The sequence below is a fragment of the Pygocentrus nattereri genome, chromosome 11 (assembly GCF_015220715.1).
Source record: "Pygocentrus nattereri isolate fPygNat1 chromosome 11, fPygNat1.pri, whole genome shotgun sequence".
In the NCBI taxonomy this organism is placed as follows: domain Eukaryota; kingdom Metazoa; phylum Chordata; class Actinopteri; order Characiformes; family Serrasalmidae; genus Pygocentrus; species Pygocentrus nattereri.
The window spans coordinates 37,052,875-37,080,222 of record NC_051221.1 but is presented as its reverse complement, the minus strand read 5'-3'; the positions used below and the strand labels follow the sequence as shown (position 1 = coordinate 37,080,222).

The following is a 27,348-nucleotide window of genomic DNA, read 5'->3' as shown; positions in this document are numbered from 1 at the left end:
TCCGGCGTGGCGCCTGAAAACTATCAGGCCTGCTCTCCATATTCAAATCCAACCTGAAATCCTATCTTTTCGCACTTGCCTATAACGTCCCTCATGCCTTCAGTGTCTGACCCTGCCATTGTACAGCATTTCTTATGTAAAATGCTCTGCCTCACCACACTCATAACCTGCCCTCAGTCTGTTATGCTCCTTCATTAGACCTTCCATATATTGCCTTGTCTTTTTGTATGTATTACTGTGCCCTTGTTGTCTGTGTTATCTATGTACTTTGAAGTGTAAGTTTCTCTGGGTCCTTGATAAAGTGCTATATAACGAGAGGAGAGGAGAGGAGAGGAGAGGAGAGAAGAGAGAAAAGAGAAGAGATGAGATGAAAAGAGAAAAAAGAAGAGATGAACAGAGAAGAGAAAAGAGAGAAGAGATGAAGAAAAGAGAAAAGAGAATAGAAGAGATGAAAAGAGAGAAGAGAGAATAGAAGAGATAAAGAGAGAAGAGATGAAAAGAGAAAAGTGAAGAGATGAAAAGAGAAGAGAAGTAAAGAGAAGAGAAGTAAAGAGTAGAGTAGAGTAGAGTAGAGTAGAGTAGAGTAGAGTAGAGTAGAGTATTGGTATCGGGATATTACTTGGTAATCGAAAACAGAATCACTGCCATCGCCCATTCAGGCTGTACCTTGAAATGAGAGGCTGGAGAAAAAATAAATCAGCTTCAATTTATTCGGGGAGCACTCGGTTCACTCATCCGCGCCGATTAGGAGCGGTTACACACGTTCACAGTGATGGTGAACCTCTGTAACACACCTCTATCTGTGTGTACTCTCTTCTGTTCTCGGTGGAACCAATGCTGAGCGCTGTGCTTCAACCCGGACTGAGAGAGCGCGGCGCTGTGCGTGTGTGTGTGTGTGAGAGAGAGTTATAGAGGCCCATGTGGAGACACAGCGGTGGCTCGGCTCAGACCTGCGGGACACAGCAGCGGCGGCTCGTATGCGGTGGAGAGTGAGCGGACAGCAGTGAGCAGCATGCTGAAGGAGGCCGTGGAGAGTCAGAGCACGGCGGTCTTTAACGCCCTCGCCGGTGAGAGACAGCAGCAGAGAGCCTAACCGCTCTCACACACTCTCTCTCCCACACACACACACACACACACACACACACTAGCCCGTTAGCCTGTGAGCCGCGTTAGCACGGAGAGCTAAACCGCCTTCTCACTTCCTTCAGCCTCTGTCCTCTCAGGCGTGCTTCAGCTCATGAACCGAGTCTGTTTATAAGCAGCTGCTGTGGCCAAATGAGCTCCCTCCTCTCCTGACTGCCTCCGATTGCAGAGAGGCCAGTGATATTAAGGTCACATCAAAATAGACCTCTCTGAATATCAGCTGCCAAGATGTAATGTGTGCATATAAATGAAGATGAGCAGGAGTGACTGGCCAGGAGGACACGGCCTGTTAGCTAAAGGGAACTTGGATTTAAAAGATGTCTGCATCATTAAATAGTTGAGATGTTAGTCACTAAGACTTGGTCTGATGTGAAATGCTTTGTTCTAGAGGAACTGAGTCAGAATTGTTCAGAGTGGTGGTGGTGGGAGTCAGTCGTCTGAGTGCTCACAGAAACCTAACGCACAGAAATGGTCACAAATGTTGGCCTAATGCTTGTTTTTTGAAATCCATTCACGGTGGAGAGGCACATGCAGGGCGCTGTAAGGCCAAATAGTCCCCAAAGAAAACTGCTCCAGATTGAGTTACCAGCTTTACATAGAAAAACACATGTGTATGTTAACTGGTTGTTCTAGATATGAAATAAAATGGATATATTTGAACCTAGCAACCTCTGGTTCCCATCACCCCCACACTGTGAAGAAATTCAGGTTGGTGCGGTTCTCTAGTGAGAACCATTTCACGTCAAACCGCTTGAAATAGCTTCGCTTACATCTCGACAGTTCAGTTATGCTGGAGAAAAACTATTAAATACTGCTTTGTGAATGGGCTGGTTTCTTCCTTTAGTCCAGTTCTTAGATTTTCTCATTTTAATAACGTTACCGTTATCGACTGCTTGCGTAGTCTGTGGCGTTCTGATGTTTAGCTTATAGAAGTGTGTTAATGACTAAGTTAATCATACAGGAGTAAAGCTTTATGTGGTCTTACATGCCACACTGTTATGATAGAATCCTTATTCACTTTCACTTCGGTTTTTTCTCTCAATCAGGATCGGTACAGGTGCAGGTAGAACCGGTAGGCCGCTGGTTCGAGGCGTTTCTGAAACGAAGGATTCGAAATGTATCCGCCTCATTCCAAGAGTTGGAGGAGGAAGAGGAGTTATCAGAGGAGGAGGAAGATGAGGAGCTGCAGCTGGAGGAATACCCCATGCTGAAGACACTGGACCCCAAAGACTGGAAGGTGCTGCCAGGAGTGCCTGTCAGATAGCATGTTAAACAACAAATGTCATCATTTAGTGAACGTTCATGTTTTGGAGACTCTAATTTCAGTGTTGTAATTGGGCCCAAATGGAGTGGTTGACATGATATCGGGCTTTGTAAAACTTGCAAACAAAGAAGGTTGCAGTCTGCAAATAAGCCTTGTAAACAATCACGGTCAATCATGCTAATAATTTCGTTAAGTGATACTTTTTTGATCCCACAACCGGGGAAATTCCACCTCCGCATTTAACCCATCCGTGAAGTGAAACACCACATACACTCTAGTGAACACACACGCTAGGGGGCAGTGAGCACACACTCGGTGGGCAGCCCTATCCACGGCGCCCGGGGAGCAGTTGGGGGTTAGGTATCTTGCTCAAGAACACCTCAGTCATGGACTGTCGGCCCTGGGGATCGAACCGGCAACCTTCTGGTCACAGGGCCAGATCCCTAACCTCCAGCCCACGACTGCCACCAAGGAGAATTAACATGGAAATAATTAACTCTGTTAGGTACTTAACAAGGTTTTTTACAGTTTACGTGTTACTGTACAAACAATATATATTAAAACTAAACATGAAAAATAAGATAAAAAATATTAACTCTATCCTTCACAAAGAATAAATCGAGGCCAGAAGTAGATGTAGTAGTTTTATATTGGTATAAACAAATGCTATTCTATGACTATTCTGTTCCATTTAAAGACGTACTACAGTTTTTGTTTTACACTACTGACACCACCCAAACATAAAACCTACAAAATGGCTAGTGCAGAGGTATCTCATACACTGCAATGATACAGCGTTTAAATGTGTTTATTATCCTAAAATATCACACTAAACAATCACATCTTGTTTATTTCACATTTCAGTCTCTTTGCAGTTATTGTAATTTTAACAATGTAAAGTTTGCTCAGTAGGGGGAGCAATGTAGTCAGTGCTCAACCTTAAACTTGGACTACCAGCACAGCCACTGGCTCATGAGCCCATGAAAGTGGTTTTATTGGCTCCCTTCTAAAACATCTGCATGAATTATGAGTTGCTTCATGTTGACAAAATATAGGTAGGTCGGCACTTGATTTCACGCACTGAAGCCGATCCATCAGTGGTGCCCAGATTTCCACTTGTTTCCACGTTGTGTGCAGGTTTCATAAATCAAGTGCAGAGTAGTTTACGTCAGTAATAGAGGTCAAGTCTATTTTCCAGGCTACGTAAGGGCCAGTGCCTTTTACTGTGAGCATCTTGGACGTTTGTGGAAACTCATCAGTTGATTATTTTAATATTATGTCTATGTTGTGCAGCACTAAGCCTAATTGCCTGAGGACTTGAGTTAATGTATTCCCAATTGAGAGAGCTCAGTTGCTGGGTTTGAATTCACAGAGCACTTCAGTAGTTGGAGGATTGAACTCGGATGAGATTTTTCTGTATTTATAAGACTTTTTCTGACTGTCTGATTCTAGATCACATCTCCTCCTTTTGAGGTGGATTGTGAAAACAGGCCCTGATTTAGAGCTTACATACAGATGGTTAGGGAAATCAGTAGACCCCTAGTCCAGTAGTGTGTTTCCCTCTGTGTAAAGCATAATAATGAGTTTCCCATAATTATGATTTACTTTATAATTATGACTCGGCGTGTGATTTTAGCATCTCATAATTGTGAGAACATTTTCTCATTATTATGAGACACAAAGTTTTTATCATATACTTTATGATATATCCCTCTCTCCCCTGCAGAATCAAGATCACTATGCTGTACTGGGTTTGGCTCATTTGAGGTACAAGGCAACCCAGAAACAGATCAAAGCTGCTCGTAAGTGTCTTGCTACTGTAAACAATAAAAAATGCTTTAAATTATTTGTGTAAATTTTATTTTCTTTGTGGTTCAAATAAAGTCAAAGCCAGCGTGTTCATATTTTATCAGAGAAATTGATTTCTAATTCTGTCGCTGTCTAATGTGCATCGCTTCTCTCTAGATAAAGCAATGGTGCTGAAACATCATCCAGACAAAAGAAAAGCAGCAGGCGAGCAGATAGTGAAAGGAGACAATGACTATTTTACCTGCATAACTAAAGGTAAGAAGTACCACCCACTTATCCAAGTGTGACGGCGCTGTCTGGCGTCAAACATGTACATCAAATGCTCTACAGTCCCAGTATTGGTTTCTTAGTGTGGCTTTTGTTGCGTATTCCAGCAATAGAAATTCTGTCAGACCCTGTGAAGCGACGAGCATTTGACAGTGTGGACCCCATCTTTGATAACGCAGTGCCGTCCAAGGCAGAAGGCAAAGAAAACTTCTTTGAAGTGTTTGCTCCTGTTTTTGAGAGGAATGCGAGGTACGAGTTGCTCTTGTTACTTTGTGCTCAGAAAAAGTGAAGGCTAATAGCATTTGTGCTAAGCGTGCTGTGTGTCTTAACAGGTGGTCCACTAAGAAACAAATCCCCAACCTTGGATCCATGGAGTCATCATTTGAGGAAGTGGATAATTTCTATTCTTTTTGGTAAGTTCTGAATTACAACTGACCTCTCTGACTGACTGACTGACTGACTGACTGACTGACTGACTGAAATCTGCTCTTAAATGTCTATAGTTATTTACTAGGTTAGTGCCTGACTCTTAGAGGAGCAGTCTACATAATTAGACTAATTATAGATAATTTTATAATTATAGACCCTTTTATATTATCTCAGCTCTAAGGATAGTGTGGAGGAGGAGGTTCTCAAAGTAGTTGAGTTGGCAAAAGAAGCTGCTATGTTGAAGGGGTATTCCACCAATCTTTAAATATTTTATAATAATTAAATTGTTAGATAAACGAAGTCATTCAAAGTGGTTTGATTTGAAATGCTCCATTGTGCACTGTCTAACAGTGGTGGTGATTGGAACCAGACATCTAAGGCATTTAAAGCTTCCAGAAATTGTTACACATATTTTACATGAAATAAAAGGCATAGTCTGATAACAGACACCTTATTTTTTTATTACAGTTTTTTGGTCAGGTTTCGACCTAAAACATATTAACATCTATTTATCATGGAGAACTACATGCAGGACATTGTAAGGCAAAAATGTCAAAAGCTTTTTGGCATATTTAGACATGCTGATATATTCATAAGACGGATGATCTTCATTTAAACAGTGTTGATCAATAAAGGTGACCCATTTAAAACGGACAAATTCCCTATGTGGAGTAAAAAGTAAGCACACCCCTATGTAGCATTTTCTTCAGACGTGTCAAATTAAAATCAGGTGCGAATGATCAGAGAATGTATTGGAGAAACCCGTCTTATTTAACATCTGATATCTGGCCTGTAATTTTTTTGTTTGTTTGTTTTCGCATCATGCCTAGATCAAGAGAGTTCTCTGAGGCCTTCTGATAGAAGGTTGTAGATGTCTAGTAGTCTGGGAAGGGGTTTGAGAAGGATTTACATAATATTAAAAGTCAGTATTTCCGCCTGATCCGCTGTGGCGACCCCTGAAGGGAGCAGCCGAAAGAAGAAGAAGAAAAGTCAGTATTTCCACTGCCTGGAAGATTCTCTACAAGTAGAGAAGATTTAAAACCACATGCCAGGCTTTCTCAGCAAATTTAACCTGAGAGCAGAAAAACATCAGGACAAGTCTAACGTTTGCTAATCAATATCTAGGCAAGGACCAGGACTTCTGTAACAATGTCCTATGGACAGACAAGTCAAAGATAGAGTTGTACCAGAAGCAAAAATAAAGACATCAAAAAAAAAAATCATACCAACTGTAAAGCATGGTGGTGGAAATGCTACAGTTTGGTGCTGCTTATGAATTCTTTCGTACCAGAGAGTGCTTGAGGAGAACGTGAGGTCATCTGCCAACAAGTTAAAGCTCAAGAAGTGGACTATTCAGCAGGACAAGGATCCCAGACATACAAGTAAATCCACCAAGGAATGGCTTAAATGGAAGAAATGGTTGTGAAGTGGCATCGTCAAAGCTCGGATCTGAATCCCATTCAAATGCTGTGAGGGGGTTTGAAAGGACATTGCACAGTGGAAATAATTCTGCATGAGGGAGTCGACTGCTTCTGTCAAAAGGGTTAATACCAGTTACTGAAGAAAGGGCTGTGTGCTTACTTTTTCAACTGCTTACTTGCTTTGGATTTTGTTAATTTATGTAACATTTATTTGTATATGTACAAGCTGATGAGGAAACATTTCATGGGGTGTACTAACTTGAAATGACACTACCTCAGTTTTATCATCATCAATATTACATATGAAAATCCCAGTGCAGGTGCACTCGTCGTATTGAATGGTAGAAAATAATCACTGGAATTCCCCTTTAAATGTGTGAATGATCAGTTGAACAGAGAGGGCATTCACATATTTGTCTTCCAAAGTCATATAAGCAGTTAATGTCACCACATTTTGCAGTGTATTCATGTTATTTGATTTATTTCAGCACAAATGCAGATCAGCTTTGCATTATTAATTTATTCGTTCCTGAATTCATTTGTTCATTAGGTACAACTTTGACTCATGGAGAGAATTTTCATACTTGGATGAAGAGGAAAAAGAAAAGGCAGAATGGTAAAGTTAAAAACCTATTGCATCTTTAAAACTTCTCTCACCACCATTATTTTCATTTGGTTAACTTTTTTTTTTTTTTGTTAAACAGCCGAGATGAAAGAAGATGGATTGAGAAGCAGAACCGGGCATCTCGAGCCCAACGGAAGAAGGAAGAAATGAATAGGATACGAACACTCGTGGGTACGACCAGTTCAGCAGTCTCTCCTTAATGTGCTTATTCCTGAATGCTCTTTGGGGAATTTTATTACCGCAGACCAATTCTGTACTGATGTGTTGCAGATACCGCATACAGCTGCGACCCGAGAATAAAGAAATTCAAGGAGGATGAGAAAGCCAGGAAGGAATTGGAGAAGAAGGCCAGAGCTGAGGCCAAGAAGAAAGACCAAGAGGAAAAGGAGCGGGTCAGTTACTCAGATGAGCTGTGGTGACACAGGGCTTTAAGAGTGTAAAAAGAGTTCCTCATGGGCTCTTAATTAAGGTTCTGTATAGGTGGAACAGTTCTCCAGATATTCACAAATTTAAGCATATTCACAATGTCAGTTGCAGACTAGAAGAACATACAGTAGACCTGTTTTTGCTTATAGAAGCTTGGTGTTTAATGTGTTAACTGGGCTTAGATTTAGGTGGTGATTTGGCCTGGTACTTTTGTTAACTAGCTATTAACAGGAAGTTTGCCCCAGGAATATTACACTTTCCTATTGAGTATTTCAGAGGAAAGAAGCCAAATGTGCAGTACTCTGTAGCCTTGGAGATTGTAGTTCATTATTTTTGTTGTTTTTGTTGTAATAATGCAAATGATCACACAGTTTTGACCCAGCCATGTTGTCATTTAGACACCCTGCAAAAGTAAGCCGTTTTCTGAAATCTGAATGTCTGTTGTAAGATAGTTGCTTGTGTCTTGCTGTCCTGCAGGCTCGACAGGCAGAGTTGGAAGCAGCTCGTTTGGCTCGAGAGAAGGAGGAAGAAGAGGCCAAACAAGCAGCCCAGCTGGCCAAGAAAGAGAAGGAAGCACAGAAGAAAGCCATCAAGAAAGAGAGACAGAAACTCAGGACAACATGCAAGGTAAGAGAGGCTTCTATCAGCTGCTGAAGTCTGATAATACACTATATTTCCGAAAGCATTCACTCATCTCCCTTCACACGCATATGAACTTGAGTCCCATTCTTAATCCATAGCGTTTAATATGATGTCAGCCCACCATATGCAGCTATAACAGCTTCAACTCTTCTGGGAATGTTTTCCACAAGGTTTAGGAGGGTGTTTATGGGAATTTTTGACCATTCTTCCAGAAGCGCTTTTGTGAGGTCAGACACTGATGTTTGATGAGAAGGCCTGTCCGCTCTAATTCAGCCCAAAGGTGTTCTGTCGGGTTGAGGTCAGGACTCTGCAGGCCAGTCAAGTTCTTCCACACCAAAGTCACTCATCCATGTCTTTATGGACCTGCTTTCTGCACTGGTGCGCAGTCATGTTGGAACAGGAAGGGTCCCCAAACCATTCCCACAAAGTAGGGAGCATGAAATTTTCCAAAATCTCTTGGTGCTGAAGCATTAAGAGTTCCTTTCATTGAAACTAAGGGGCCGAGCCCAACTCTTGAAAAACAACCCCACACCATAATCCCCCCTCCACCAAACTTTACACTTGGCACAGTGCAGTCAGACAAGTACTGTTCTCCTGGCAACTGCCAAACCCAGACTCGTCCATCAGATTACCAGACGGAGAAGCGTGATTGGTCACTCCAGAGAACACGTCTCCACTGCTCTAGAGTCCAGTGGTGGCGCTTTACACCACTGCATTCCACGCTTTGCATTGCGCTTGGTGATGTAAGGCTTGGATGCAGCTCCTCAGCCTTGGAAACCCATTCCATGAAGCTCTCTACGCTGTTCTTGAGCTAATCTGAAGGCCACATGAAGTTTGGAGGTCTATAGCGATTGACTCTGTAGAAAGTTGGTGACCTCTGCGCACTACGCACCTCAGCATCCACTGACCCCGCTCTGTCATTTTACTTGGCCAACCACTTCGTGGCTGAGTTGCTGTCGTTCCCAATCGCTTCCACTTTGTTATAATCCCACTGACAGTCGACTGTGGAATATTTAGTAGTGAGGAAATTTCAGAAGCAGTCTGCAGTCCTAGGTGCTTGGTTTTATACACATGTGGCCAAGGAAGTGATTGGAATACCTAAATTCAATTATTTGGACGGGTGAGTGAATACTTTTGGAAATATAGTGTATATGATTTCTCTTGATTCTAAATTACCTTTTTTTTTTCTTGGTTTGTGTTTCTCTTTCTCAGAACTGTAATTACTTTGTGGATACGGAGGCAGAGAGTGTGAAGATGATGGAGGACGTTGAGAAGTTATGTGATCGATTAGAACTCATCAGGTATGTATGTGTGTGTGTGTGTGTGTGTGTGTGTGTGTGTGTGTGTATGTATATATATATATATATATATATAAATTTTTTTTTTTTCTTCTTTACCTCTTCTCATTCACATAGTGTGTGCAGTGTTTGTATGCTTAAAATGAAAATGTAATTTTTTTTTTTTTTCTTTTTTTCTCCAGCTTACAGAACTTAAATGAGGGTTTAGCATCAGGCAATAAGGAGCAAAGTAGAGCTGCCATAGAAAAACAGGTAAGCACAAAGCAAGGGAAGCAAGCATTCCAGGTAGGGTTGTTTTAAGCTCCTTGTTTGTTTTCAAACATTTTAGTGTTGAATTCGAACATTTTCTCAATGTCAGAAGGGTAACACGTATTGTACATGCAGTCAATCATGCTGATATTCTGTTTTGAATAAAGCAACAAAACTTAAACACCATTTAGAAACATAAAACAAATTATATTATTATAGGATTATTTTCAGCCGTAGGAAGCAGATGTGTTGTGCTTAAAATTTGAAGTAGGGTTCCTGTGGGTCCTTGAAGTCTTATAGACTCTTAAAAACATTTACTTATGAGGTCTTGAAACAAAATCATGTAGTAAATATTCTCTCTCGAGTCATGAAAGGTCGGAAACAAAAGTATAACGTTGCTCTTTATTGGATGCGTGTGCCATTTCTGCTTTGAAGCTGACATTAGCAGTGAGACAAAGGAGCAGCTACTGCATGCACATGAGAGCAATATGAATTTCAAGCACATTCACAATATATACCACTGAGCACATGTAATGCAGAATATTAAAGCAAATGGTTGCCAAATCATCAGGGACGCCAGATCATTGATCATAATCAATTTTCAACACTATGAACTTTCACTGCAGTATTGATCAGAGTAGCATAACTTTAATTGTGCAGCTGTATATCTATAAAAACACAAAGATGACATCGGACTTGGTACGAGCTGATACCTTATATTAAAGAACTCTGATTAGGTCATGGGCAAAAACATGAATCGGGACATCTAATCTGTGTCAAAACATAGACAGCAGAACTTATAACTGAAACACCCCAAAAGACTTGAAAAAAGAATTGTGCTATGTCAAAGCGTATATACGTGTTTTTCCCCATCAGCTGGTTTGAAGAAAATAGATACTGATGCATGCTGTATTTGAGTGTGTGTTGCTTTTCAGAGGAAATTAAATTATTTTTGTCTCCTGAGGTCCTAAAAAGGTATTAATGATTGATTTTAAAATTGTGCAGCAGCCCTGTTAAGGTCACAAAATGTATTCTAGTGTTGAATTGATACAGATGTACAGAAAGTCTATGCTCATTCCTAAATGCACCTAAATATATCCCTTCAAATGATATAAGCATTGTGTAAAACATGCAGCAGATAAGAGAGAATAAAAGTTGTCTATAATTGAGAAATAAATAAATAAACAAACTTAATTTTAAATTACTGATGTCTGCGCATATGAGACATAACTGTGGCAAAATATTCCAGAGCACACCCAGAGCTATCTTCATGATATACTGCATCCCAAAATGCAGTGCGGTCATTTCAGGAGGATGGATCTGCTGACATGACCACATGGTTTGCTCTGAACCCTTTAATCACCCCAGTTTCAGCCTAGTACGGCTACGTAAATGAATGAAAGGGAATAATCTGCCCTGCTGCTCCGCTCAGTGGGATGCTAAGGCCCCATCAGTTTTCTCTGCTGTTCTCAGCCAACTAATCAGCACAGCATCAGCTTTTCAGGCTCGCGTGTGGAGTCGCATTGCATGTTATTTAGTAAAAGTAGCTCATGTTACCAAGTATGAATGTAACCTTTTTCAAGATTATTTTGGCTTTGGTATCTTTCAGAACTCAGCAGGCACACCACTTGACCCAAATATGTTCAAACACATTGTTAAAGACTTGAAAACTGGCTAGCAACGGTTGCTAAGCAATGATTGGAGGGCTGAGGATAATAGGGCAGGTCTTGAGATGGTCTGATTGGCACAGCCCCTGATATTGGCAGTCTAGTCACACCCCTGCTCTGCAGTGTTCATGATATTGTACACAATTGATGAAGAGTAGCATGCAGTGTATCGTACATACTAGTGCAGTATTCAGGACACAGCTATTTTGAACACGGCCCACATTGTTTTTTTTTTTCTCCTGATTTCTACTTCACTCAATTTTAACATTCTTACATAGTGCAGCTTTAATTAAGCGGTCTTTTTTGTAGCGGTGTAAATCTGACATCAATGATTTATTCAGTTTTGATTTCTTTGACTAACTATTCGACTATTTCACTGCTGTGTGAAATACCTGTATTTCCTGCTGGCCAAGTGTTTGAATGCGTGCACTTTGTCTGTCTATATGCGCAGGTGCAGGAAGTGAATGCGCAGCTGCAGCGTGAGCGAGAGGCCGAGGTGAAGGCCCAGCAGGCGGCGCGCAGCTTGGACCAGTCCAGTACCGGCACCGGAGGGGGCAAAGGCTGGAGCGAGGAGGACGTGCAGCTGCTTATCAAAGCGGTCAACCTGTTTCCTGCTGGAACCAATGCCAGGTCAGCCACCTATGCAGAAACACCCACATGATTCTGCAGTCACATGGCTGTGGCCTCTTACTATGGGCTGTGCTTTCTGTCTTGCAGATGGGAAGTAATTGCCAACTACATGAACTTGCATTCAAATAGTGGCATTAAAAGAACCGCCAAAGATGTCATTAATAAAGCTAAGACTCTACAGAAACTAGGTGAGTTCTTGTTCCTCTTCAGTTTGATGCTTTTCTTGTATCAAAAACAGAAAAACCTCATCTGACTCCTGTTTCTAGACCCTCACCAAAAGGATGAAGTTAACAAAAAGGCCTTCGAGAAGTTTAAGAAAGAGCATGCAGCTGCTCCTTCATCTGTAGACAATGTTGTGCCTTCAGAACGCTTCGATGGTGAGTTTTGTTTACATTCCTATAACGTGTGCAAACCTTTAGGTGCCTTTAGCACAACGCTAAAAGAGGCTTTTATGACGAGGTGTCATCAGCTTTACGCTGTCTGTCTGATTTGGGGGACACCTAGTTAATACAAAGGAGTGTTTTCTGTTGGTTTGTAATAATATGACTAAACAAAGCATTTATACAGATTTTTTTTCTTTGAGAAACATCAGAACAATTGAGAAAAGTACTGCCTTGGTAATTGACAGACCCCCGCCCCACACTTTTAATCCTGTTGTTGTGCTGTTAGCACTAATTAGTACTCCAGTCTTTCAGCTGCTTAAACCACTTTTAGGCTAAGTGATTTTGGGGAATGTGTGCATTTAACAACAGTTAAAAATAAAGAATTGTTTCAGGCAAAATCTACTCATCATACCAAAAATGGACTTTGATGAAAATGTATTACTAAATAATTTCACTCAAATTTCAGAAGACAGCCAGGTGTCTCCTTGTGGAGCCAGACCTGATCTCGTAACAAGAATGCACACGTGGGAGCAACCTGTTAAAACTTTTGGTGCTGGATTGCAGCAAAATCTGCCATTAACAAGAGTATGCCCCCACAACAACTCATCCTGAAGTCTTCGTCCTCACCTGTTAAGATCAGGAATACAATGATCAGACAAAAACTAGAAAGCAAATTGTTATGCTTATCTGATTTAAATTGTTTTTCTCTCCCACTCACTTTAAGCCCAAAATTTCTCACGGCCTCAGACGTTCTTATTAAGAGATCACATTTGGCCCTGAGACAAGGTGTCTCCATACTATTGACAGGCAGAGTAACTTTTCATATAATTCATTTTAAAGAAAGAAAGAGCTGAGCCATAAAGCAAGGCTCTCGATTTACTGGTCGATCTACGTTCCCACCCTCACCTATGGTCATGAGCTTTGGGTAATGCCCGAAAGAACAAGATCGCGAATTCAAGCGGCCGAAATGAGTTTCCTCCGCAGGGTGGCTGGACTCTCCCTTAGAGATAGGGTGAGAAGTTCGGTCATCCGGGAGGGACTCTGAGTAGAGCTGCTGCATCTCCACGTCGAGGGGAGCCAGCTGAGGTGGTTTGGGCATCTGGTTAGGATGCCTCCTGGGCGCCTCCCTTGGGAGGTGTCACAGGCAAGTCCACCGGGGAGGACACCCCGGGGAAGACCCAGGACACACTGGTGCGACTATATCGCCCAGCTGGCTTGGGAGCGCCTCGGAATCCCTCCCAGAGAGCTAGTGGAAGTGGCTGGGGAAAGGGAGGTCTGGGCCTCATTGCTCAGGATGCTGCCCCCACGACCCGAACCCCGGAGAAGCGGAAGATGATGGATGGATGGATAATTCATTTTTTTGTTGTTGTTGTTCCCCCTCTTTAGGCTCAAGCGGTGACTCTAACTCTGCTCCCTGGACGACAGAGGAGCAAAAGCTACTAGAACAGGCTCTTAAGACCTACCCGGTCAGCACTCCCGAGAGATGGGACAAGATTGCAGCCACTGTGCCTGGACGCACCAAGAAAGATTGTATGAAAAGATACAAAGTAAGTGCACTATTCCACTTGTATTAGTTTTTTGTACACCTTTTGGGGGCTGAGATCATTTAATAGTCCCCCAAACTAAGGCACATCCTAAATGCTTGTGTCTTTGTCTCTGCCTGACAGGAACTTGTGGAGATGATTAAAGCAAAGAAAGCTGCCCAGGAACAAGTTGCTGCTAAGAGTAAAAAATGACAAATTAACTACAAGAATTGAACCACATTCACACACAGCCCATGTTCTTTTAACGTTATTGTGTTGTTCTTTATTTTATAATAAAATTAAAGGAAAATGCACAGACTAAATGGATACTTTGATGTGAATGTACAGACAGCGTTGAAGTTCCTCCAGTTTTTCCTCAGGTTCTTAACCAGTACATCCCACTTTTGATCTGATTGTAGTCTGGAAGCTGCTCAACAGGCCCTGCAAACGCATTCAGTGTGACAAATTACTGCAAAACACTCGCAGTATAAAACTGGGCTAGAGATTCAGCTGTTGCAACAGTAAGACCACAGAAATATATTCTTTGTAATACAGTTCAGACACAAGCTGTTTATTTTGCATTTAAAAAATAAGAAAAAACCTAGTTAAAAGCATCCAGCTCAACCAGGGTTTCAGGTTTGTATGGCTTAAATATTTAAGTTAAATATTTATTTGTTTATTGATTGAGCGTCCCATCACACAATATGGACAAGATTGTTTTATGATTGGGCATTTTTAATAGATGTATACTTGACTAGTGTATTACAACTTCTTTTTAAGGTGCTGTAAAGAATGACGTAGGCGATACATACCAACAGCTGCTATTGCTGGAGCTTTGTTGTAAATGTACTTTGTACACACTTCCTTAATGGTATTTGCATCTATGGCCTAGGTGTCAACAAAGGAGGACAGAGTTCAGGCAATCAAATTTCCTGTTTATGAAACAACTTTGCAAAGGATTGAAATGAAAATGAAATGCTCTGAGAAGGGAGCTGTGTCACTCACATCTATCCTGGCCTCCAGCTCATGCAGTGGGATTCTGCGACTGTAGCAGAGCATCTGCCTCCCGATGTCCTCACAGATGGGTGTGGATCCTAATGAGTAATGAATGAGACATACAGACTTAGAGGCCAAGTGCTTGAATGGTATGTTTTGCTCCATAGATATGTTACTGGAAACCCTTCTAAACTACACCCCAGGTTCTTTTCTCTAGTTCATTTGTGATCACATACACTCACCGTCCAGGTGAAGCAGCATGTTGGTCTTGAGGAGATTCTTCGCTCTTGCTACTTCACTCTCTGTCACGCTGGTGCACAGAGACATCCTACCACCACAAAGCAAAGCTCATAATCTCACAAAAAAAAAAAAAAATATATATATATATATATATACACATTTTTGGAAAGGTTTTGAAGAGGTCACGTGCTTTCCTTGACATTAAGGCGATCATTAGTCCACAAACTGTATTATGGAAAGTAGTTGATGCGTACTTAAAAACATGCGGTCATTCACAAGATTGCAGTACATTATAAGAATTGCTGGGGTTGGTTGAATTGATTGATCAAATAATAAATTAGTGTCTGTGGTTGTAGCCTTGGTTTTAGGTTGTTTAAGACCGAAGTACTGGACCAAATTGCAGCTAACATTTTGGCACAGTTCACTCATGAAAAAGCCAGCAAGTCAAGTCAATTATTCCCAACCACTTATATAGTGTTTTCATTAAAATACTGAGCTTTCTTTTAAGGTTATACTAAATAAATAGATACAGTTGAAGTCATAAGTTTGCATACACTTTGGTTGAAGTGAAAATGAATTCAGATTCATTTTTTCCCCTTTACAGATTCCATGTAAACAAACTAGTTTAGCAAGATCTTCGTTTTTCAAACACAATAGTTCACTGATAATTCACTATATCAAAATTCCAGTGGGTCAGATGTTTACATACACCAAGTTAAAAATCCCAGAAAATTATTTCATATCTTTAGAAGCTTCTGATAGGCTAAATGGCATTGTTTGGGCTAACTAGGGGTGTGTCTGTGGCAGTATTTTAAGGCCTATTTGCCTTTTTGCTTGACACCATGGGAAAATCAATCAGCCAAGACATTAGAAAAAGAATTGTGGACCTTCACAAGCTGAAAATTCCTCCCAAGGATGTACCAAACACCTGAAGGTTTTACAATCTGTCAAATGATGATTAGCTAGTTTAAACACCATGGGACCATGCAGCAATTATAACATTCAGGAAGGAGATGTGTTCTGAGATGAACGTACACTATATGGACAAACGCATTGGGACATCTCAATCACTGAATTCAGGTGTTTCATTCAGTACCACTGGCACAGGTGTATAAAATCGAGCACCTGGCCACTTACTGCTGAAATTGACAGCTGAGCTATGACACTACTCCAAAGCGCTCGCCAAGGTCCTGAAAAAGTCAGTCCAAAACAAACATCTGCACCTTTGTTGTGGACCACAGCATGGCATGTGCAGAGGAAGGGCGGGGCTGACTGATCATACACAACTGGCGGCCAATGTTGAGAGAAGCTGCAACGCCAAGGGAGAGAGATAAAAAGGACCACGAGGGCAGCAATCGTAGAGAAGCTCTCCCAAAGTAAAGATCTCTCATAACCACTTTTTCTCCCTTTTAGACTCCACGACAGACTCATCTACCCATAAGTAGATCCCAGCCAGCTCTGCTCCCACTTCGCATGCTGAGCTCTTTGCCATAATGTCTGACTCCTACGTTCAAAGAGCTTGAACTCAGAACTGTATTCTTTTTTTCTTACCTCTTCAAAAGAGGTGTAGTTTTGTTTTGCAGGTTGCTAAACTATCTATTTTGAGTTTGAAATAAACGTCTGAGCTCTACTGACCCTGTCTCTGGTGTGTCCAGATTCTGTTCACAATATACATACGTATATATTGCTGTTGTCGGAACAAAACCTTGTATCTCCATTTTTGCCGTTTTTCAGTTTTTGACAAAATTTGAAAAACCTGTTGTTTTTTCCCATTGTGATCTGGTTCCACTGATGTACATTAAAAGTAAAGCAGGTTTTTCCTTCTCCTGTAAAGTTACCATTTTGGACAAACAAGGTTTTATTCCAACAACAGTGATATACACGTATACACACACACACAGGACTGACATCTGGCATCCCTTGTAGCTCTAATTCAGCTTTAATTTGGAGTTATACAGTGTGCCTCACTCACCATTCAAGCTGTGTGTAATGCATCATCTCGTTGACAGTGCTTGGCTCACAGACAGTATACAGCCCCCAAAGCCCTGTGTCAGTGTAGCAGGTGTTAAAGGACTGGAAGCTGTGGCACAGGTTCCCCTGGCATGCCATGTGGGCCAGCTTACTGGACAGATTCTGAGGGCCACAAACAGCACAAGACCATGTTGACAACATCAGGACTGTCAGCATTCTAAAATCAAAATAAAACATACAAGAGTGACCTACCACTCCGCCGCCAAAGGAGCGATCCCAGTTTCCAATCAGTGTGTTGGCCACCATGAGTGGGATGGTGTCAGGGTGAGACCAGCCTACTGCCTCCACGGCAATCGCTATGTGAGCCAGAGGCATTTTGTCATCCCTCACTCTGATCTGTTACACATCAACCCAAGTGACAAAGGGGGTGAGGGTTTTTTTTTTGTTTTTGTGCATCATGGTACAAGGCTCAGCACATGAATAATGACAAAACAACTACACTGATGTTATAAATACTGTTCCACAGAAGCATTTTGTTTACCTCACTTCCAGTGAATTTGCAGGCAGGTAATGCAGGTGCTTCACCCTTGTATCTTGCCGGGAGCTTTCCAAAGTGGTACTTAGCCAAATCAATTAATTCATTGTGGGACACTCCTGAAACAAAAATCAGCATTCGGGTTCAAACACAAAATGACTTCTGACACTGAACACAGCTCATACCGCTCAGGTTTGCATGAGGTGCTGCGCAAAAGTCAAAATGGCCACAAAGTACAAGTTTTTCATTTTCAGGAGAAATTTCTGATAAGATTAGATACAAAAAAAAGTTTCCAAAACTGGAGAAAATGAATTCTTTGTAATTAATATACCTCATAAGAACTGTGCAAAAGCTGGTAGACCACCAAAACTATCAGCATCAGATAAACAACACTTACAGCTTTTATCTACGACAGGAAATCAAGCTCCACTCTTGCTTCAGATCTGAAAAAATCTAAAGGTGTATCTGTCCATCATTCCACTGTGAGAAGACTCAGCACTATGAGTCTGAGAGGATGCGTAGCAAACAAAGAAGCTGCTGGTATTCTCAGGACAACAGACTGACCAACCCCAAAAATGCAACCAACTAAACTAAACTTTTGAGGTGTGGAAAAAGATCCCTGCAGATTTCTTTGAAAAAATTAAAGCAAATTTCCCCAAAAGAATGCAGGCTACAATAAAGTTAAAAGATCAACACGTTATATGATGATCATATGCGGTTCTGCAAGGCTTCCATGTTTTTATGAGGCTTCCATGTTTTCTGCTAATAAAGACTGGGAAAGTTGAGGAATGCTCAAAAAACACCTGTTTGGAACGTTCCACAGGTGAACAGGTTAATTGGAAACAGGTGAGTGTCATGAGTGGATATAAAGGGAGCATCCCTAAAAGGCTCAGTCGTTCACAAGCAAGGATGGGGTGAGGTTCATCACTTTGTGAACAGCTGCGTGAGCAAATAGTCCAACAGTTTAAGAACAACGTTTCTCAACGTGCAACTGCAAGGATTTTGGGCATTTCATCAACTACAGTCCATAATATCATCAAAAGATTCTACAAGTGCAAGTTAAAACTCTGCCATGCAAAGCGAAAGCTACATATCAACATCACCCAGAAACGCCACTGGCTTCTCTGAGCCCGAGCTCATCTGAGATGGACTGACGCAAAGTGAAAAAGTGTCCTGTGGTCTGACGAGTCCACATTTCAGATTGTTTTTGGAAATCATGGTTGTCGTGTCCTCCGGGCCAAAGAGGAAAAGGACTGTCCGGATTGTTATCAGCGCAAAGTTCAAAAGCCAGCATCTCTGATGGTGTGGGGGAGTGTTAGTGCCCATGGCAGGGGTAACTTGCACATCTGTGAAGGCACCATTAATGCTGAAAGGTACATACAGGTTTTGGAGCAACTGCTGCCATCCAAGCACCTTTTTCAGGGACGTCCTGCTTATTTCAGCAAGACAATGCCAAGCCACATTCTGCACGTGTTACAACAGTGTGGCTTCGTAGTAAAAGAGTGCGTGTACTAGACTGGCCTGCCTGCAGTCCAGACCTGTCTCCCATTGAAAATGTGTGGCTCATTATGAAGTGCAAAATATGACAACGGAGACCCCGGACTGCTGAGCAGCTGAAGCTGTACATCAAGCAAGAATGGGAAAGAATTCCACCTACAAAGCTTCAGCAATTGGTGTCCTCAGTTCCCAAACGTTTATTGAGTGTTGTTAAAAGGAAAGGTGATGTAACACAGTGGTAAACACGCCCCTGTCCCAACTTCTTTGGAACGTGTTGTAGGCATCAAATTCAAAATGAGCGAATATTTGCAAAAAACAATAAAGTTTATCCGTTTGAACATTAAATATCTTGTCTTTGTAGTGTATTCAATTGAAATATAGGTTGAAAAGGAATTGGGAATCATCGTATTCTGTTTCTATTTATGTTTTACAAAACATCCCAACTTCATTGGAATCGGGTTTGTAAATAAATGAGGAGTGATCTTTGACTTTTGCATAGTACTGTAAAGGAAATACTGCATACAGTAGTATTACTGAGGGAAGTGGATGTAAGTTTACCCCCAGCTGCAGCAAGCACAATCCTTGGCCCCTTGTAGTGAGTTGTAATGTATTCCACAAGGTCTGCTCTGTTTATAGTTCTGTAAAGAAACATGATTTTAATGCACACATATGAATATCAATCTGAACATAAATGTCACCGAAAACTAGTTATACAGCCAGGCAACAACAACATTCAAAGTCCTTATTGTACAGTGAATGAGACACATTGTATATCTTTTTGGCTCCACTTGCCACACTGGTGCGCTTTGTAGTTCTACAATTACAGACTATGGTCCATCTGTTTCTGTGCATTCTCTGTTAGCCGCCTTTTATCCTGCTCTTTAATGGTCAGGACCCCCACAGAGAAGCTATTATTAGGGTGGTGGATCATTTGGAGCACATTTGGAGTGACTCTGATGTGGTGGTGCTGTGTTTGTGTGTGTTGTGCTGATCTGAGTGGATCAGACACAGCAGTGCTGCTGGAGTTTTTAAACAGCTCAGTGTCATTTCTGGACTGAGAACAGTCCTCCAACCAAAAATATCCAGCCAGTAGCGTCCTGTGGGCGGTGTCCTGTGAAGGACTGGAGTATCATCAACGTACACTGTGCAGCAACAGATTAGCTACTGTCTCTTTACATCTACAAGGTGGATCAACAAGGTAAAATAGTGGACACAGAAGAACAAATTGCACCAACATGGTAAGTGATGCTGATAAAGCCAGCACAGGGCAGAAATATGGAGGTGGCTTTAACGTTATGGCTGATGAGTTTACATACTTGATGTTATCTGCAGGTCCAAGGATGGTTCTTCCTAGAGCAGTATCTTGGTATGCTGTAGCATGCAGGTAGTCAAAAACAACTTCCTGTAGGTTAGTCTCTACTTCTTGCATCTCTCGCAGGATGACTCCACGCTCCCGTTCAATCTCGGCCTCCCCCAGCGTGCTGTTCTGGATTATGTCAGCAAGTATTTCCACAGCTGAGAATAGAGAAAAATGATGAAAGGGTCATTGCACAAATCATACCTGTACTACAGAATTAAAAACAGAGTTTATCTGTGGAGTTTTCATACCTCTGGGGAGGTCTTTAGAAAAGGCTTTGGCATAATATACTGTCTGCTCTCTGGAAGTGTAGGCATTCAGGTGGGCTCCCATGTTCTCAATCTCAAGCTCCAGGTCTAGCTGAGAACGCTTCCTTGTACCCTGTGAAAACAAACACAGGGTTGGATTTGGATTTCATGCCAATTAAATTTAAAGGCAAATGCACTGGATGGCCAAAAGTTTGTGGGCACTCTTTACTGAGTTTAGATGTTTCAGCCACATTGCTAACACGCGGATAAATTCAGGCAGAAAGCCCTGTAATCGCCATAGACAAACACTGGCAGTAGAATGGATCGTACTGTAGAGCTAAGTGACTAGACACGGCACCGTCTTAGGGTTCCACCTTTGCCACAAGTCTGTGAAGTTTCTGCCCTGCTAGATCTGCCCCAGTCAACTGTAAGTGCTACTATTCTGAAATGGAAGCTTCAAGTAGCAACAAATATTATAGCTTTGTACATATTTTATGTTATATGCTTACAACTATATGTCAGCAGTTTGAGGAAGGGCCCTATCCTGATCAAACATGACTGCACTAATGACTGTACTGTGCACAAATGGAGGTCCATAAAGACGTAGTCTGACGACTTTGGTGTGGAACGCCTGCACAGAACCCTGAACTCAATCCCACCAAACACCTTGATAAATTGGAATTGAGATTGTGAGCCAGGCCCTCTCATCTATTATCAGTGCTCAACCTCACAAACTCTTTTGTGACTAAAACAGCACAAATTCCCACAGATGCACTCCAAAATCTTGTGGAAAGCCTTTCCAGAAGACTGGAGGCTATTATAACCACAGAGGAAGTCTAACTCCATATTAAAGCCCATGGTTTTGGAATGGGACGTTCAACAAGCTCATATAGGTGTGATGGTCACGTATCCACATACTGTTGGCTATATAGTGAAGGTGTTCTCATGAAGCTGTAGGTGCTGCTCATAAGGCGTCTGCACTAATGTAAAGACAGCTAGAAACTGCAGCATACTAGACATACCAGGGGTCTTTTTATCAAAGCCTGTGTAAAACATGTTCTATATCTGTGCAGACAAATAACAGCCAGCACACACTATAAAATTGGCATTTATGAAAATGTACACATGCATTGTGTACGAGTCGGAAACAATGAATGATCACTCCGCAAGGCTTATTTACACTAAGAAACACTCTTAAATAGATATAAATGGTAAAAATGTCCTTTCAAAAATCCCCAGGAGTGGTATTAGTCAACCACTCATTACAATCAATACATAGCAGATCCTTTTATATTTTTTTCCTTCACCTTTACTGTAAACCTAAATCAGCTGTCAGGTGTGTCACCCTTCTGTACCTCATCTCTACACTGTCAAACACCTGAAGTGTTTTTGATATTTAGACTGATGAAAAATACTGCCTTTGTTAATGTGCAGTATTCATATATTTTGTTCACTTTCAATCAAAGTATTTCTCTGACTGCTTGTTAACACAATAGTAGCAAGCTGTCAGTGACACTGAAATGGCTGATTATTGGTGGTTGGTTAGTGTAGTGGGTAACACCTCTGCCTTGTAGACTGGGGTTCAATCCCCTGCTTGGACAAGCACCCTACACTATACCAATAAGAGTCCTTGGGCAAGACTCCTAACACCACCTTCGCCTACCTGTGTAAAATGATCAAATTTTAAGCTGCTCTGGATAAGAGCGTCAGCCAAATGCTGTAAATGTAAATTATTAATGGGAGTTTGTTCTAATGTATTCTAATGGGTTCAACCACAGTAATGCTTTTCTACCACTAGGGGTTTCTGCATATGTGCAGTCATGAGCAGTTGTAACTATGCTTATATTCTCAAGCATAATAAAACAATGACATTATATGCATAAAAGTGCATGTATGAGAAATTTATACATGAAACTGTGCACGTTATTTATCAAAAAAGTATTATTCATTTTTTACCATGTTTACATAGTGCTTGCACATCTTTAGTTGTAGAGACATACATTTTTCTTCCAATTTTACTTACCAAAATGTATTTTCTGTGCACTCATAAAGACGTTTGACCTCTGATATAGCATGATAGATAACTTTGTTCTTATGTAACACTTTGTGATCTCATTAGTTTCTGCAGCTCTTTTTGTAGCTCGTTGTTCTATTCGTGTTTTTTATCAGATGAAGTTTTCAGTCATGCTGCAGAGGTGTGAAGACAGAGAGCCTGTGCACTAAGCTTCTCATCAAAGCGGGGTTCTAAACATAGGACACTAGTAGACATGACGGATGCTAGCTTGATGTTTGAGATATTGCACATAGTCAAACACTCAAAGAATGATTTGTTGTTGCTAAAAGCTGAGTATAACACAGTGAGCATGTGAGATATCATCCATGAAGTAAACAACAGAGGTGTTTTATCTTGCGCTTAGATCCTCTTGATTAACTCTTGATTAGATCATTGGCCTTGGTCCTAACGAGGGAAAAAAGAAACTTTGTTTTCCTGTTTACTCCTTCTGAATTCCTCTCTCTTATGTTGAATAACCTCTGAAAAGAACAAGGTCTCCAACAGCCATATGTGTGCACTGGTTCTGCTTTAATGTGAGTGCTGTATTTGAGGTGATGTTAAGCTGAAAGCTACATTCATGTGCTCAACAGTGTGAAGACATTAAATATCGTCCAACATACTAACTCTTCTGTCAGACATCAAACTCCAGTGAAGACCACCAGACACCTCAAGCTAAGTGCATTGTTATGAGCTTTATTTAACAAATGTTGGCCACCTTAACTTGTATAACTTGCAGAGGTGCTTCTGTATAGAAGCTACTGATGACCCTCATTCTAGCCATTCATGACAGCTGTTCACTTTTTGCTGGGGGACACAATCACTCCATCTGATAATAATCCTCTTTAGTCATTTTTATGAATAAAAAACATCATATTTAAAATCTATCACCAATATCCAGGCCATATAAAAGTAAAATAATAATAATAATAATAATAATAATAATAATAATTCAGATGGGCTCCCATGTTCTCCTTCCCACCAAAATGCCCATCATTTGCCATCAGTCTGTGGTGGCGAGTGCTATCCTCTATGCTGGGGAAGCAGGCTGAGGGTGGCAGACGCCAACAGACTCAACAAACTGATCCGCAAGGCCGGTGATGTTGTGGGTGTGGAGCTGGACTCGCTGACGGCCGTGTCGGAGAGGAGGACGCTGTCTAAGCTGCAGGCCATTATGGACAATGGCTCCCACCCACTCTACGACTCGGTGATGAGACACAGGAGCTCATTCAGTGCAAGACTCACTGAAGTCATTCTTACCTGTGGCCATCAAACTCTATAACTCCTCCCTCAGTGTGTGGTTCACAAAGTGTGGCTCATCCGCGCAAAACTCAATACCTAACTGTTCTGTTCATATCTGTAATAATAATAATAATAATTGGGCGCAATAACTCAGAGGTACAATAATTTGAACTGCCTTATACTAGATGTTTAATATTTATCATCACAGTCACTGCCACTTTACTGTATTCATAAGAACTTAAATCTCATGTGCATATTGCAAATTTCTCTTTGTTTTAAATTATTAAAGTGTTTATTCTTTTACATAAATGGTTGCAACTATAACAACTGCAATTTCCCTCTGGGATCAATAAAGGATTCTGATTCTGACTCAACAGAAAAACTCTGGGTTCCTTGCTGATGGACAGAGAAGTCCCGCTGCAGCCCTGAAGGGAATTTGGTTTGTGAACAGTTAAGTAGAGCCCCACTTTTTTGCTGGTCACCTGCCCCTTTATTTCTACACTAAAGCCACAGTGGTTTTATTGGATGACCTCTGGTTCTCTTACCTTAAAAGCCATGTGCTCCAGGAAGTGGGCTGTTCCGTTGTTCCTTTCATTCTCATACCGGCTCCCAGCATCGATCCACAGACCGACCTGCGGACAGACAGCACAGGCTTCACAAACTGACCGAGGCTGGAGCTGCTTCCCATTCGAATGTTCCCGTTCCACCTTAAATGGTGCAGGAGCTACACTCTGGCGCCGGAGGCCACCGCTGTAACTGCTGCGCCATTTAAGGTGGAACGGGAACATTAATAAGAATAAGAAGCTGCCTCGTACAAAGTGACGCCTGTTTGGAGATGACCGAGCAAATGAACGGCAGCAGAACCCCGTTAACGTTACCGTGCAGGTGGTCAGTCCGGAGTCCTCAGAAGCCACTCGAAGCCCGTTAGCTAGTGTGGTCACCTTCGTCTCTGGGACGTTCAACGCCACTTCACTGCCTGCTAAAGCGGCTCTGTGGCGAACAAGCTGCGGGAAGAGGAGTCCGCAAAGACAGCGAGTTAACATCATTACACAGCTTAGGCTGGGGGGCTAATGCGTTAGCCACCCAGGCGCTAAAGGTGACAGCAACAGTTGGCGGCTGTCCTGAGCGCAGTATGGTACCCGTGCGTTCACACAGCTCCTCTATGTGTAGGTTTTAGCGCTGTTTACCTTTGTGGCTGCGCCTGCTTTCAGAAACCTCCTCACAAAGTGCCCCCCGGCTGCTCCCACTCGGTGTATACACGCCGCCATGCTGCTTACAGATGTGCGGACGTCACGAGCACCGCGGATTCTGATTGGATGAGTGGAGAAGGCGTCAGGAGCGCAGCTGCGCGTCCGCAGGCCGAGTGATGTAACCACGAGGACGGACTTTACTCAGGAAGGTGTGTTTGGCATTGACTTGGTGAAATAAACAAACAAAAAAAAATGTAAAAAAAAGTTAAAAAAAAAAAAAAGTTAAATAAAATAAAATAAAATAAATAAATAAATAAATAAATAAATATTGATGCGGCAGTCCTGGACTGGAGTTTAGGGAGCTGGCCCTGTGACTGGAAGGTCGCCGGTTCAATCCCCAGTCCATGACTGAGGTGTCCTTGAGCAAGACACCTAACCCCCAGTTGGCGCTGTGGATGGGGCTGCCCACCGCAGTTCTGCCCAAACAGTTCTATCTATACAGACTCATAACAAACAGTATCTACAGTAGAATAAAACAAGTTGTAAAAAAAAACATCTAGAAATACGATGACAGTATTATAGTATTCTTATAATGTGAATTTCAGGCAAAATATCCTTATGTTGTAAATATCTTAACGTTTTTATTTATTTAGAATTCTTTATTTTGTTCTTCTTTGTGAAGGATAGAGTTAATATTTTTTATCTTATTTTTCATGTTTAGTTTTAATATATATTGTCTGTATAGTAACAAGTAACAAACTGTAAAAAACCTTGTTAAGCACCTAACAGAGTAAATTATTTGCTTGTTAATTCTCCTTGGTGGCAGTCGTGGGGTGGGGGTTAGGGAGCTGGCCCTGTGACTGGAAGGTCACCAGTTTGATCCCCAGAGCTGACAGTCCATGACTGAGGTGTCCTTGAGCAAGACACCTAACCCCCAATTGCTCCACGGGTGCTGTGGATAGGGCTGCCCACCGTTCTGGGCAAGTGTGCTCGCTGCAGCATTGTGTGTGTGTGTGTGTGTGTGTGTGTATGTGGTGTTTTACTTCACGGATGGGTTAAATGCGGAGGTGGAATTTCCCCGTTTGTGGGATTAAAAAAGTATCACTTAAACGATGAAGTGATGTGCAAGTCACTAATGCCCCCTAAATCAAGTTGGATGGTCCCTCCTGATTATAAGTTGTTTGTTTCTTGCATGGTGGAGTTTTAACTTGCGTGTGTGGATGCAGCAGTGAAGTGTTTTCACAGACAATGGTTTTCTGAGACCATGCAGCCATTTCCACCACAGACTCATGTCTGTTTTTAATGCAGTGCTGCCTGAGGGCCCGAGGACCACAAGCCTTGTCGCTTCCATAGAGATTCCACTGGCTTCTCTCAGTGTTTTAATGATGTCCTCCTGAACTCTATATTATAAAATCCCAAAGTTCAGGGGCAGTCGTGGGCTGGAGGTTAGGGAGCCAGCCTTGTGAGTGGAAAGTCACCGGTTTGATCCCCTGAGCTGACAGTCTGTGACTGAGGTGCCCTCAATTGCTCCATGGGCGCTGTGGATAGGGCTGCCCACCACCCTGGGCAAGTGTGCTCACTAGTCTTCACTAGTGTGTATGTGGCGTTTCACTGCATGGATGGGTTAGACTGCGGAGGTGAAATTTCCCCGTTGTGGGACTAACGAGGGTCTCTTATTCTTTGCTATTTTACATTGAGACTTGATCAATTGCTTCACTATCTGCCTGTGCAGTCTTTCACAGAGTGGTGAACTACTCATCTTTTCAGCCTCTCTGTGATGGTCTTTTTACCCCAATCATATTATCTCGTTGCTAATTAACCACCAGGTGTTTTTTAGCATTACACAATTTTACCAATCTTTTGTTTCCCCCGTCCCAACTTTTTTTTTTTAAATATCAAAATATTGATATCAAATTCAAAATGGGCATATTTTTCAAAAACAAGTTCTCACTTTCAACATTTGATGTTTTGTATGTTATATAAATATATATATTTGCACAGAATCCCAACTTTGTTATTATGGATTATTTTGCTGTGAATTTACACATTTTGGAGTAGTGATGTTATAATTGCATCAACTAAAAAAAGAATATATTAATAAAAGACATTTAAAAAGAGAAACTTCAGGATGGAAATCATAGCGTAAGCATCGGCTTAAAGTGACTAAATTCCTTTGGTCAGACAGTAACTTCACCATCCTCAGGTCATCTGTGTGCTTGTGAGAGTGGTGGTGTTAGAGATTTTTA

The 27,348-nt window shown here is 41.7% G+C and overlaps 2 protein-coding genes across 2 annotated transcripts; one reads left to right on the top strand and one right to left on the bottom strand.

The window, feature by feature from the left end:
* Window positions 1-758: 758 nt before the first annotated feature.
* dnajc2 (DnaJ (Hsp40) homolog, subfamily C, member 2) lies at window positions 759-14,099 on the top strand. Its single transcript, XM_017716383.2, has 17 exons — window positions 759-1,067; window positions 2,190-2,380; window positions 4,134-4,209; window positions 4,373-4,471; window positions 4,591-4,732; window positions 4,816-4,896; window positions 6,884-6,949; window positions 7,038-7,129; window positions 7,229-7,350; window positions 7,862-8,011; window positions 9,239-9,327; window positions 9,507-9,576; window positions 11,692-11,870; window positions 11,958-12,058; window positions 12,137-12,247; window positions 13,640-13,800; window positions 13,921-14,099. Exons 1-17 carry the CDS (start codon window positions 1,013-1,015, stop codon window positions 13,987-13,989), a joined length of 1,854 nt encoding a protein of 617 aa, XP_017571872.1. The 5' UTR covers window positions 759-1,012; the 3' UTR covers window positions 13,990-14,099.
* Window positions 14,032-25,234, bottom strand: pmpcb (peptidase, mitochondrial processing subunit beta). Its single transcript, XM_017716384.2, has 13 exons — window positions 25,100-25,234; window positions 24,791-24,916; window positions 24,458-24,544; window positions 20,624-20,753; window positions 20,332-20,530; window positions 19,574-19,653; window positions 17,525-17,637; window positions 17,236-17,379; window positions 16,985-17,145; window positions 15,015-15,100; window positions 14,782-14,870; window positions 14,589-14,664; window positions 14,032-14,217 (listed from the first exon to the last, which is right to left on the bottom strand). Exons 1-13 carry the CDS (start codon window positions 25,178-25,180, stop codon window positions 14,153-14,155), a joined length of 1,437 nt encoding a protein of 478 aa, XP_017571873.1. The 5' UTR covers window positions 25,181-25,234; the 3' UTR covers window positions 14,032-14,152.
* Between the last annotated feature and the right edge of the window lie 2,114 nt (window positions 25,235-27,348).

What these genes read in the sequence shown, in the direction of transcription:
- pmpcb (XM_017716384.2), bottom strand. Translation starts at nt 25,180, where the DNA reads ATGGCGGCGTGTATACACCGAGTGGGAGCAGCCGGGGGGCACTTTGTG. An exon ending in CCGGACTGACCACCTGCACG is followed by an intron (nt 24,545 to 24,790) that starts GTAACGTTAACG and finishes GTCTGTCCGCAG; the next exon opens with GTCGGTCTGTGGATCGATGC. An exon ending in GCTCCTTTGGCGGCGGAGTG is followed by an intron (nt 17,146 to 17,235) that starts GTAGGTCACTCT and finishes TGTGGCCCTCAG; the next exon opens with AATCTGTCCAGTAAGCTGGC.
- dnajc2 (XM_017716383.2), top strand. Translation starts at nt 1,013, where the DNA reads ATGCTGAAGGAGGCCGTGGAGAGTCAGAGCACGGCGGTCTTTAACGCC. An exon ending in GAAACAGATCAAAGCTGCTC is followed by an intron (nt 4,210 to 4,372) that starts GTAAGTGTCTTG and finishes GCTTCTCTCTAG; the next exon opens with ATAAAGCAATGGTGCTGAAA. An exon ending in TAAGACTCTACAGAAACTAG is followed by an intron (nt 12,059 to 12,136) that starts GTGAGTTCTTGT and finishes TCCTGTTTCTAG; the next exon opens with ACCCTCACCAAAAGGATGAA.